The sequence below is a fragment of the Danio rerio genome, chromosome 23 (assembly GCF_049306965.1).
Source record: "Danio rerio strain Tuebingen ecotype United States chromosome 23, GRCz12tu, whole genome shotgun sequence".
Taxonomy (NCBI): Eukaryota; Metazoa; Chordata; class Actinopteri; order Cypriniformes; family Danionidae; genus Danio; species Danio rerio.
Window position 1 is genome coordinate 8,370,575 of NC_133198.1, and position 12,475 is coordinate 8,383,049.

The window sequence follows — 12,475 nt, forward strand, 5'->3', positions numbered from 1 at the left end:
GAATCGATTGCTTGGCAAAACGATTAACTGTTTTGATGAGTTCGAAACTGCTGACATGCAACGAACAGTGCATGCAAACATGCATGAAACAGGTTGCGCAAAACAATTGCAAAGGGTTTTATTGAAAGTGTAATCTAGCAAATGGTTAATCATCACAGTGACCGCATTAAAGAATGCTTTTATAAATTTTCTAAATTATTGAGAGCTCAGCTAAGCAGTCCAGTTCGAGACTAGGCCTACTATTTTTTTTAAATAGTATTTTTTTTAAGCACACAAATTTCTAATAAAATAAGAAAATAAAAAGATGAGAGGTTACTATCAGATATAGCAGGAAAAATATAGAAACATCGCTCTTTGTCAGCTTTTATGATTCAAACTCAAATATCACTGCTTCGATATTTCAAACAAATTATTTTTCCAATAAGTAAAAAAAAAAAAAAATGGTGTCAATATTCTTTAAAAAGCACTTTTTTTTTCTTTAACAAGCTCTAATGAACCTGTGAAATGAAGCCCTATTGCAGACATGCATGCTGTTCAGCGATAGAGGTGCCATTCTCGGGTAATTCTTCAACTACAGGCACTTTTATGTCCTTTGATCATATATCCAAAAATATATATAATTTTGTTAAAATTCCTCTTTTTTTTGTCAAAATAACAATAAAACCTACTTTAAAATGTGAAAAAAGTATTTTAAATATCATTCAACTTCCTTTTAGGTGTCAAAATCTCTTTTTTTCACCTTGTCGCACACTCAGAGTTTTAAACTTTAACAATGAAAATTACATTTTAAAATATTATTTATCTGGTATCTATTAATGTATCTTAATTAAGCACTGGTGAAATAATTGAAATATTTTATAGTTATTAATGTGAGACTATTATTAATATTATTTTTTATACAAAATATAGCCGTCGCACAGTATCAGTGTCATTTCCACCACAACACTGTAATGTCACTTTTAAAAAAATTGTGTGAAAGATTTAGGTGGTTTCTATGAAAATGAATGGTGCCATCTGAGAACATGTTCAAGATGGAGGGAATTTAAATTTTTATCAACAACACTTGAAGAAAAATCAAGGTAAATATTGCTTGATAAGAAAATAAATTTAGTCTACATCATTTTCAAACATGCTCTACCTTCAAGATGTTTTTTTTTTTTTTTTTTTTTTTTTAAATCAAACAGAATTAAGGTAAATAAGAGTGTTTTGTATACATGGAAGGCTAGTATCATTTCAAAGCTAATCGGTGAAGCTATTTTTCATTATTTCACAATAAACTGTTGAAATGTCATTTCCACCACTGTCATTTCCTTCACAATGTAAAGGTTTATGCTCTTTTTAATATACAAATTCGGTTTATTTATTTTCTAATAAGCTCTTAACCAAATTAATATTAAATTTTAGAGTGTGACAGGTGGACAGCATGTAAAATTTTATATATATATATATATATATATATATATATATATATATATATATATATATATATATATATATATATATATATATAGTGAAAAGATGAGTTAATACGATATAAAAATGATCTTAGACAATGTTTGACTGCCATAATTTATTTCATTTTAAGCTGTATATTGAGATGTTGTTGAATAGACATTTGTTAGTTCAAGATGGAAAAAATGTCTCTCCTTTTATCTAAGTTTGTCCTCTTATACAGATCTTAAAACTAGACAAATTATTTAAACTTATGAGGATGTTACATGAATTTTGAACAAGTTTTTTTTTTTTTTACTCAACTTCACAAGGCTAAAATGCCCATAGTTTAAGAATGGCCCATGAATTCACCTCATTTGCACATTTTTAGATGAGAAATATAGTTGCAAGACGATGCATGCTAACTCCTTTGTCATACATTTTTCCAATAGGCAAATATACAGTCCTCGTACCACTAATACAAAACCAATTACATATTTTCATATTTACTGAACTCATTGTGTGGACTTCCAATGTGCAGAATGGAAAGAGAATGTGAATCACTGAGTTTGGGATTGCTTTGTTGTTTGGACAGCTTGTTATCTCTGAAAAAAAAAAAGAAGTGAATTCCCGTGTTGTTTTGGATATTTAGCAGGAGACCATCTGCACTTCTTTTGAAATCTTGGGTGATGCAAAAGGACAACAACATAATACACACAAGCAAATCAACAGCTTCAACAGTAAAAAAATCAAGTGAAAACACAACCCTGACCTCAATATGATTGAAATGTTTTGGTCAGACCTCAGGAGAGCCACCAGAAATCCCAAGAATATTTCTCATCAGAAAAGTTTTGTTGAAAATACTAAAAGAAATGGTGCAAACTTGCTTAAGACTGCTGTGCAGGTTTGATCCCCGAATGAAAACATTTGGTGGAGGCTACTCTCACCAAAGGTGGGTCAAACTGTTATTAAATCCACTCTACACAGAGAAAGTTTCAGATTGTGAGCAAAGAAATAATACAATTTGCTGTTTGCTTTTATGGGGAGGGGGGGGGGGTAGATAACACCCAGGATATGTACATCGTATGAGGGTTAAACTTGCTGCTTGCCTGTTATGACCCTGATACTGTGAGAACAAATTTATTCACAAATCCAAGTGCCACATTTTCCCCTGCATTTTAAATACTTGATAAACTCAATGCCTTACAGTCATAGAAGTGCCTTTTAATAACTGCTCTTTAATAAGTATGCAGAGAATAAAACCGATTTCCCATGAAGGCTTTGTAAACGTCCATAGCCCTAGCTGGCATTTGATTTCAGTCCACCAGAATATGGTCCCACCAGTCAATAAATATGCAAGTAGATGTTCAGCCAGTCAATGCAGCAAGTAAACAAACAATCACAATATCAAGGTAATGTTCACTGGAATAAGCTTTAAGTGTACAATATCTTCATAGTTCACGGACACTTTTAATATATATGTGTATATATATATCTTTAATTTGGTGTTTAAAAGTCATTTTTTTCACATTCAGTGGTCTGTGATGTAAACCCATGACAGTGCTGGCTCTTTGTTGTCTGTCTCGTCGAGAAGAATCCATATGGAGTAAAGCAAGATACAGAGCGGTGCAGAAAACATTCAAGAAATATTCGAGGTAATGCTGACGGACGTCTTCAACACTGCAAAGCCGCGAACGTGACAAACTTCATCTTATGCACATCTATAATAGAACGCGACAGCAGTAACTGTTATGCGATACATTTTCTTTACAAGTGTTTTTGTTTTTAAGCTTGAATCTGTGCTACCAAACATACATGAATATAAAATATTTCTGCTTACTGTACAGTCAAACCAAGAAAAATATCAACTTTTTTTTTTTTAAATAACAATCAGGCTTTAAAAGTCTCTGTAGTTTACTGTATATAGTCATATAGTACAGTCCATACACTCTAAAGTGTATACAGTACAGTCCAACACTTGGCAATACCACAAAATGAATCAATACACCTAATCCATAGGTTCATACTGTATGTTTAAGGCCATGAAATCCTACAGTCTTAAATCTCAAGAGAAACATTGATTGTTGTAAAGAAACACATACAAAGCTTCTGTACAAGGCTGCGACACTGAACGGCAAAGTGTATTCGTTTTGGAATAAGAACAAAACTGTAGACAAGAACATCCAAATCTAATTAAGACACTGTAAATTGAGCCCCTTTGTCCCTAAAAGGGCGTGTCGTTTAACTTGACTCCGCCCTCACTCCTAGCCCAACCCTTTCCCCCGCCCACCTGGCGGAGGTAACTGTGGTGCTAGAGTGTTGTGATCTGAGTCAACTCAGAACTTGAGCTTCCGGTCCCTGGATTGGGTTGCGGCTCTGGGCTGACCAGGGGCAGCTCCACGCCTAGTCATGCGGGATTACTGTTCCCGTCTGTAGTCTTGCAGTTGAAGGCCACCTCGCGAGTAATATGGCGCATACGACCAGACTGCTGTGCATCGATTCCAAAACGAGAGGGGTGGCAGAACTCGCGGAAGCATCGCTTGAAGTTTTCATCAAGGAATGCATACAGGACGGGGTTCAGACTGCTGTTGACGTAGCCCAGTGCGATGCAGAAGTGCATGAACACCACCGTCTGCACGCTGGCCAAGTTGAAGCCTAGTGACTGCGCCAGGGCCATGATCTGGATGGGTGTCCAGCACACGACGAAAGCCGCGACTACCACTAGCACCATGCGCGTGATCCGCCGGAGGTTGCGATCTTTTTCCTTGGATCCTGATAGAATGCGGACGCTGCGGAGGCGCTTCACCATGAGGCTGTAGCACACGCTAATGATCGCCACAGGGATCAGGAAGGAGAGCAGGAAAACACACGTCCCGAACACTGGGTCCCAGTAACTGCGGGGATCTGGGAGAACTAAGATGCACTCGATGCCTGTGGAGGAGAAAAAATATAAGTTAAAATGAAATTTTTGAATTGAAATGTCATTTGAATTAAGGAACTGAGAAGGATAACGAATAAGTTTGAAGGTAAAGATATAGATCTTTTGGGCATCCAAAGTGTAAGTAAATTTACACTACCGAACACCATTGAACAGCTTGGAAGAGCTAGAATAAAATGTAAAACTACTCTGGGAGTGCGTTTCCCAAACAATGGCATAACTCGCGCCTGACCTATCAGAGTACGATGCATTTGGGAAAAGAAATATGTAGTGAGGAGTGTTTTTCAAAACCGTAGTTTCTCTGTTGCAGATCCATAGTAGGAACCACGTTAGTTATATCATTTTATTTTAAAATATGCAGACAACACTGTGATTGTAAGCCTCCTCCAAGGAGATGAAAATAGTCATGGTCCCATATTACAGGGTGGGGCATTTTTATGGATACACCTTAATAAAATGGGAATGGTTGGTGATATTAACGTCCTGTTTGTGGCACATTAGTATATGTAAGGGGGCAAACTTTCAAGATGGGTGGTCACCATGGTGGCCATTTTGAAGTCGGCTATCTTGGATCCAACATTTATTTGTTTTTTTTTCAATAGGAAGAGGGTCATTTGGCACATCAAACTTATTGGGAAATTCATAAGAAAAACAATGGCGTGCTTGGTTTTAACATAACTTTATTCTTTCATGAGTTATTTACAAGTTTCTGACCACTTATAAAATGTGTTCAATGTGCTGCCCATTGTGTTGAATTGTCAATGCAACCCTCTTCTCCCACTCTTAACACACTGATAGCAACATCAAATGGGAAATGCCAGCACAGGCTTCCAGTATTTGTAGTTTTAGGTGCTTCACATCTTGTATTTTCACACCATAGACAACAAAGGTAGTGTGGCCATTCTTCATCAATGGAAACCTCAAGGGCACTGGATATTTGAAATTGCTACATGATGATGTGTTTCCCTCTTTATGCACTGAAGCTGGCACGTTCCCTAAGTTTTTCCAGCAAGATGGTGCAACACCACAATTTGAGTGTCAGGTCCGAGCATAGATGAACAGTTTCCTGAAAAGTGGATTGGTCCTCTTGGGCCAGTTGAATGGCCCCCAAGATCTCCCTATCTGACCCCCTTAGACTTTTATCTTTGGAGTCATCTGAAGGCAGCTGTCTATGGTGTGAAGATACAAGATGTGCAGCACCTGAAACCTGAATGTTCTAAATGAATAGGGCACAGGGTGGATAACTGGGAGTAGACAGCTCTAAAGGTGTAGTTGCAAGCGTACAAGTTTGTGATGCAGTTTGCGAATTTTCATTGGAACGACAAATTTGGGAATCTCCAAATCAACAAACTATGTTTGTAACAACGCAAATTATGACCTTAGTTGGTTATCGATGGTTTTCGGAATCGCACCCCTGACTGCTCGTCTGATAAAAGAAAGTCATATACACTAAGGATGCCTCAAGGGGGAGTACATTTTGAGGTACTTTAAGTTTTAAGCAGCACAGTGGCTCTCTGAAGCCCAGACTGCAAACCCAGGGAGAGAGGCTGGCCCCTGGGGCAGCCCGCTGGGGTCAGAGCTGGAGAGCAAAGGACCGTCAAGAGCCCAAACTGGGCTCTTGAGTGCCGCTTACCCTCCAGGAATTACACACAGCAAAAAGGTCGCTGGTTCGAGCCCTGGTTGGGTTAGTTTGCATTTCTGTGTGGAGTTTGCATGTGCTCCGGTTTCCCTCACAAGTCCAAAGACATGCGCTATAGGTGAATTGGGTAAGCTTAATTGTCCGTAGTGTGTGTGTATATCCTGGTCTTTCAGGTTGGGGGTTGGGGGATCGTTGGGCTAACAACCCACCTCATAAAAAGTAAATGTTACGGAACACCAACATGGTGCGGCTAATTATCAACTTCAATATAAACAGCCCTGGGAGTAAGTAAGCAAGCATTCCTTTAAGTTTCAGATAGATAGATAGATAGTAGGTACATAGATGGACAGACAGATATATTAAACTAATATGCTAATACCTTCCAGAGTTTGCTTCAATGTTATTGAGTTTTTACAGGCTCAACATGCCCTTTTCAGAAAATGTTGTTTTTCGCAGTTAATCATTTTCTCCCTGCCACTCCTCTTGACATTTTTGACAGTCTACATCTGAGAGCATTAAAAGCCTCTCCGTTCCTGAGACGTGTGAATCTGGACTTCCTGCACGCTACATCAACTCTCACATGAAACGGCTGTCAATCGCTAGTGTCAAGAGGTGTCTTCTTGCCTGTAAAGCTGCCATTAGTCTTTGAGATGTTACCTGGAGTCAGGTCTCACAGATCCAGAATTTTGACAATCACCTTTTCCAAATGATTCTGGCCCTGACCTGTCCACTTAGACAGGAATAAAACAGAAGACTGACATGTACCGTGCCCAACCAAAATACACAGCATAGAGTGTTTTGATTAAAGTTCTGTTTACTTGAGGATGAATCTAAAATAGACCCGTCCACAATAACAGTGAAGTGGAAGAAGGAAAAAACCTTCACTAGACTGTTTCCAAGAATTGTTGTGCAGACATCTGAAATCTTTAAAGGTTCCCTTAAGTGCCTCGAAACATCTTATTCCCTTTGTCGATGTAATTCCAACGGAAACAGGGGAAAAGGCAGGACATGTCACGCAGCTCTTGTCTTTTTTTTTCTTCTTCTTTTTCTGTTATTTCAAAATAGCCTTTATCATTTGTTTGGCCACAAACATTCATATTTAAATGATTAAGGTGAAAAAGTAATTAAAGGAAATGAAAAAGTTTTGTATAGTTCTGTGTCAAATTGCCAACCTTATTACACAAGTGGGCTTTTAGCCTTGATTACCAGTTATGAGGGACAATAGCTGGGATTTTTCAAGGATTCCAAGGACAAACAGATTAACGAATACTTGAGAACAAGTCACACAATTCTAAGCAATACAATACCTTAAAATGTAAAGCTTTCCGTACACGTCCAGCTTTTCAGATTTTGCTCTTATCTCTCATGTTAATAAACATTTATGTTGCATTAAAACACACGCACACCAAGTACAAGTGCTCAAGTACAATCATTATAATGAACTCAAAGACACTCAAAGCATTTTAAGTGTTATACTTTATATTATTTTAAAAGAACCGTTACACTTTTTTAACAAGTAGCTTACAAAATGTTTATATAACTGATAAAAACAACTGTTTTGTCGCAACATTTGTTGCAGCACATATACAGTTGAAGAATTATTAGCCCCCCTGAATTATAATAACCCCAGGTTTATTATTTTTTTCAACACATTTCAAAACATAATAGTTTTATTTACTCATTTATAATAACTTATTTATTTTATCTTTGTTATGATGACAGTACATAATTTATATAATTATATTATATATTATATTATATATATTATATATATATTATATATTATATATAATTATATATTATATAATTTACTAGATATTTTTTCAAAACACTTCTACAGCTTAAAGTGACATTGAAAGACAACTAGGCAGGTTAGGGTAATTAGGCAAGTTGTTGTATAACAATGGTTTGTTCTGTAGACTATCGAAACAAAATATAGCTTAAAGGGGCTAATAATCTTGTCCTTCAAATGGTTTTTAAAATATTAAAAACTGCTTTTATTCTAGCCAAAATAAAACAAATAAGACTTTCTCCAGAACAAATAATGTTATCAGACATACTGTGAAAATGTCCTTGCTCTGTTACACATCACTTGGGAAATATTTAAAAAAGAAAAATAATTAAAATGAGGGGCTAATAATTCTGACTTCAACTGTATCTCTATGTAATTTAAACTAGGGCTGGGCCGATAAACAATATGATATCAAATTGCAATAAAATTTATGTCATTAGCAATGATAAGCTCTGGACTTTTTATTACTCTATATTGATCTAAGAGTCAATCACACAGCAGAAATTTGCAACCATGGGAATCTAAGTGTGTTGATATAAGAGATGTACCAAATTTTCTGTCAAAAATGTTATCCCATTTTTTGGACCCTCTAATTTTTGCGGCTTCAGTCATTGTTCTGGTACTCGTTTAAATCTGAAAGCATTAACAATTTATATAGAAAGAAATAACGTTATCGCTCAATATGGAAAACAATTATCGAGATTGCATTTTTGCCACATCGCCCAGCACTAATTTAAACAGTCAAAAAAAAGCCAACAATCGCACAACATGAATAATTCTACAATGTTGGAAATTGCAAATAATTTCATGAGTATATTTTCGTTTGATCATTTTAGCCTATTTATTTAAACTGTTGTTGTAAAACTAAACAAAAACAAAACACTGTAATAATTATTAGGACTAATAATAATGATTTAAAGTGGTTTGTACTGATTAAGGGTAGGCGGATCTACAGATTCAATAATCCCAATATTTCAGTAAAATATGTATTTATTTTATCTGCAGTCAGTCTCTTAGTTCACCAAAGGTGCCAGCAAATCTGCTTTGTCTCTAAAACGTGTGCACACATGAGTCACATGAGTTTACATGCAGGTGCACACATTTTCCCATCAAGTTTTTGCTTATAAATCCCATTTTTAGCATAAAAAGTGGTGCATTCAGGGCCTGATTTGTGCATACGCAATGATTATAAATGAGGCCCCACAGCAGACTATGTGTATGTGCTAGTTTGATTTGTTTATCACTATAGTGTGAAATTCACCATATTATGTTTAATTATTGTGTTTATTCACCTCTATGAATAAGTGACTGATTTTAGCTTTAGAATCTGTAAATACAGTGCTTCCCACAAATAGACTTTACTTTTATTTTCATTCATTCATTCATTCAATTTCTTGTAAGCTTAATCCCTTTATTAATCCGGGGTTGCCACAGCGGAATGAACCGCCAACTTATCCAGCAAGTTTTAACGCAGCGGATGCCCTACCAGCCACAACCCATCTCTGGGAAACATCCACACACACATTCACACTCACACTCATACACTATGGACAATTTAGCCAACCCAATTTACCTGTACCACATGTCTTTGGACTGTGGGGGAAACCGGAGCACCCGGAGGAAACCCACGCGAAGGCAGGGAGAACATGCAAACTCCACACAGAAACACCAACTGAGCCGAGGTTCGAACCAGCGACCCAGCGACCTTGCTGTGAGGCGACAGCACTACCTACTGCACCACTGCCTCGCCTACTTTTATTTTATATTACTTTTTTATACTATTATTATGATCCTTCTTGTATTAGCCAGATTTAACCAAACATCAGGCGACGCAGTGGTGCAGTAGGAAGTGCTGTCACCTCACAGCAAAAAGGTCGCTGGTTTGACCCTCGGCTGGGTCAGTTGCATATTCTCCCTGTGTTCGCGTGGGTTTCCTCTGGGTGCTCCGGTTTCCCCCACAGTCCAAAGACATGTAGTACAGATGAATATGGTAAACTGAATTGCCAGTAGTGAATGAGTGTGTATGGATGTTTTTCCAGAGATGGGCTGCAGCTGGAAGGCTATCTGCTGCGTAAAAAACATATGCTGGATAGGTTGTTGGCGGTTCATTCCGCTGTGGCGACCCCAGATTAATAAAGGAACTAAGCTGAAAAGAAAATGAATGAATAACCAAACATCTGCAATCGATTATTCATTCATTCATTTTCTTGTCGGCTTAGTCCCTTTATTAATCTGGGGTCTCCACAGCAGAATGAACTGCCAACTTATCCAGAACGTTTTTTTACACAGCGAATGCCCTTCCAGCCACAACCCATCTCTGGGAAACATCCACCAACACATTCACACACTCATACCAACTCACCTGTACCACATGTCTTTGGACAGTGGGGGATACCGGAGCACCCGGAGGAAACCCACGCGAACGCAGAGAGAACATGCAGACTCCACACAGAAACGCCAACTGAGCCGAAGTTCGAACCAGCGATCCATCGACCTTCTTGCTGTGAGACGACAGCACTACCTACTGCGCTACTGCATCACCCCGCAATCAGTTAAGTAATGGAAAATATTTTCGGATACCCGTTTCGTAGATACTGTGTGCACGAGACCTTTCAATACTCCCACAGTCTCACACGTGCTCTCCAAAAAGAGACGTCTCTTTGCGACTTAACAATGCATCTGGCCAGGGTTTTTAAATCTCCTAAAATGTCTGGGATTTGTTTTTGGTTTTGCTTTCTGAAGCTGTCGTCAACTGCGCACAGCTGCGAGCGTGAGAGAGACATTAAATAATTCATACTTTAATTTAAACGACTTAAAAAAACTTAATTAAACAGTCAAAGAGGATGAAACTAGATGTAAAATGCCTGCAAAATATTTGTACACCATTTGAAATGGCTAATCAACTCATTTGCCTTTTTTGAAATAATCCACACATTTTATTCTTGTAATTATTATAGTTTTTTGAGGTATTGTGTGTGTTTATTCTTTTTTTCTGTTGTTTACTGTATTTCTCATTTGCTGTATATTTTATTAATTTTCATTCATTCATTTTCTTGTCGGCTTAGTCCCTTTATTAATCCGGGGTCGCCACAGCGGAATGGACTGCCAACTTATCCAGCAGGTTTTTACGCAGCAGATGCCCTTCCAGCCGCAACCCATCTCTGGGAATTTAATGAAGTTAATATATTACTTATTCCAAACATGTAAAATGCTTTAGCAATACTGTACAAAATGCTCCTGAAAAGCATAAAAGAAAAACAGTGTATTTCTTTCTTAAATAATAATAAAAAAACTTTAACCTATTTAAAAGAAAAAAATGTATCAGTATCAGTTTCTTAATAAATTACAGTATTGTTAAAAATGAAGCTGTTTTGTTTGCCGCATATGTGATGTGAAGTGGTTAAAGAGCCCATATTATCGGTTTTTGAAAATTCCCCTCCATGTAGTGTGTAACACAGCTCTAAGTGAAGTATCCAGCTAAGGCTTAAATCTGTAAGTGTACAGTGTTTAAAACTGTTGATTCATCTATAAAAGAGTCGACTCGATAACGAGTCATTAGGTGTTTCGCCATGACGTACGAACGAAACCAAGTTATTCACGTGCACGCGCAAACCCGGGAGATTTGAAACCTGCGGCCCCGCCCTCTGACACAGAAACCCAGACACACACACCCACAAACACACAAACACACGCACACAAACATGCCTGTCAATTGAAGTCACACTGCAGATGGATATTATCGAGTCTTTACCCAAAGATGAAACCTCAGCATTATAGCCAAGCAGTTGGAAACTACTGGAAACTTCTGGAAACTACATGCTACAAAGAATACTTCATCGGCGTTTGTTAAAGGAAGGATCAGTAAAGAGTAACTTACTGCTGGACATGTCAGGATGGGTTTCTTCCTCCATTTCTCAAGTGTAAGTACGTGCGATTAAAGTTGTTGCCTCGTTTACTCTAGCTTGCAAATGTATTTAGTTGTGATTTGTTACTTGTAACCGTGTGTACTGTATGAGGTTAACTCGCTTTATTCCCATATCGGGTGCAAAGCCACGTTAAAAAACGCGATGCGTGCTGCTTTGTTTACGGAGCTCTGTGGAGGAGGGTAGTGTGTGTGTGTGTGTGTGTGTGTGTGTGTGTGTGTGTGCGTGTGCGAGCGTTGTCGTCCGGAGGTGTGTGTGTGTGTTTGTGTGTGTGTGTGCACGCGTTGTTGTCTAGAGCAGGGTTAAGTTTTGTGTGTGTGTGTGTGTGTGCGCGCGCGAACGAGGGCAATATGTGTGTGTGTGTGTGTGTCTGTGAAAAGAGCAGAGTGAGACAAGCAAGAAGATCTCCTCAACTGTTTTTGGAGTTTTTGCTCAATAAAATAGTTAGTCGTCTGTATTTTCAAGTCCATCGTCTGTATTTACATTGACCCACTGGCAGCTAAAATCCACGCCTACACTATCGAGCGTGTATGCACTGTGATTACTTTTATATTGCTGATTAGCTGCTGATTGCATTTCACTCTCTCACTGAAGGCAGTCGACCAATCGCAACAGACTGTCATTGGTCCAATCAGCGCAGATTAGCTTCGCGCTAAGGAGGGGTTTGGGAACAAATGAATCACTGGACGATTCATACAGGAGTCGCTGGAATAATTAGGTAAAAATAAATGCAGATTATAAGACCATGAAAG

At 37.9% G+C, this 12,475-nt stretch overlaps 1 protein-coding gene across 10 annotated transcripts in view; it reads right to left on the reverse strand.

The window, feature by feature from the left end:
• Positions 1 to 2,591: 2,591 nt before the first annotated feature.
• oprl1 (opiate receptor-like 1) overlaps positions 2,592 to 12,475 on the reverse strand; it is a 318,025-nt gene continuing 308,141 nt past the window's right edge. For all 10 annotated transcript variants that reach the window (XM_073938211.1, XM_073938206.1, XM_073938210.1 and 7 more), the window contains one exon: positions 2,592 to 4,362. In XM_073938211.1, the coding sequence (XP_073794312.1) occupies positions 3,839 to 4,362 (524 nt within the window). In that variant the 3' untranslated portion in view covers positions 2,592 to 3,838. The remainder of the gene's footprint in view (positions 4,363 to 12,475) is intronic.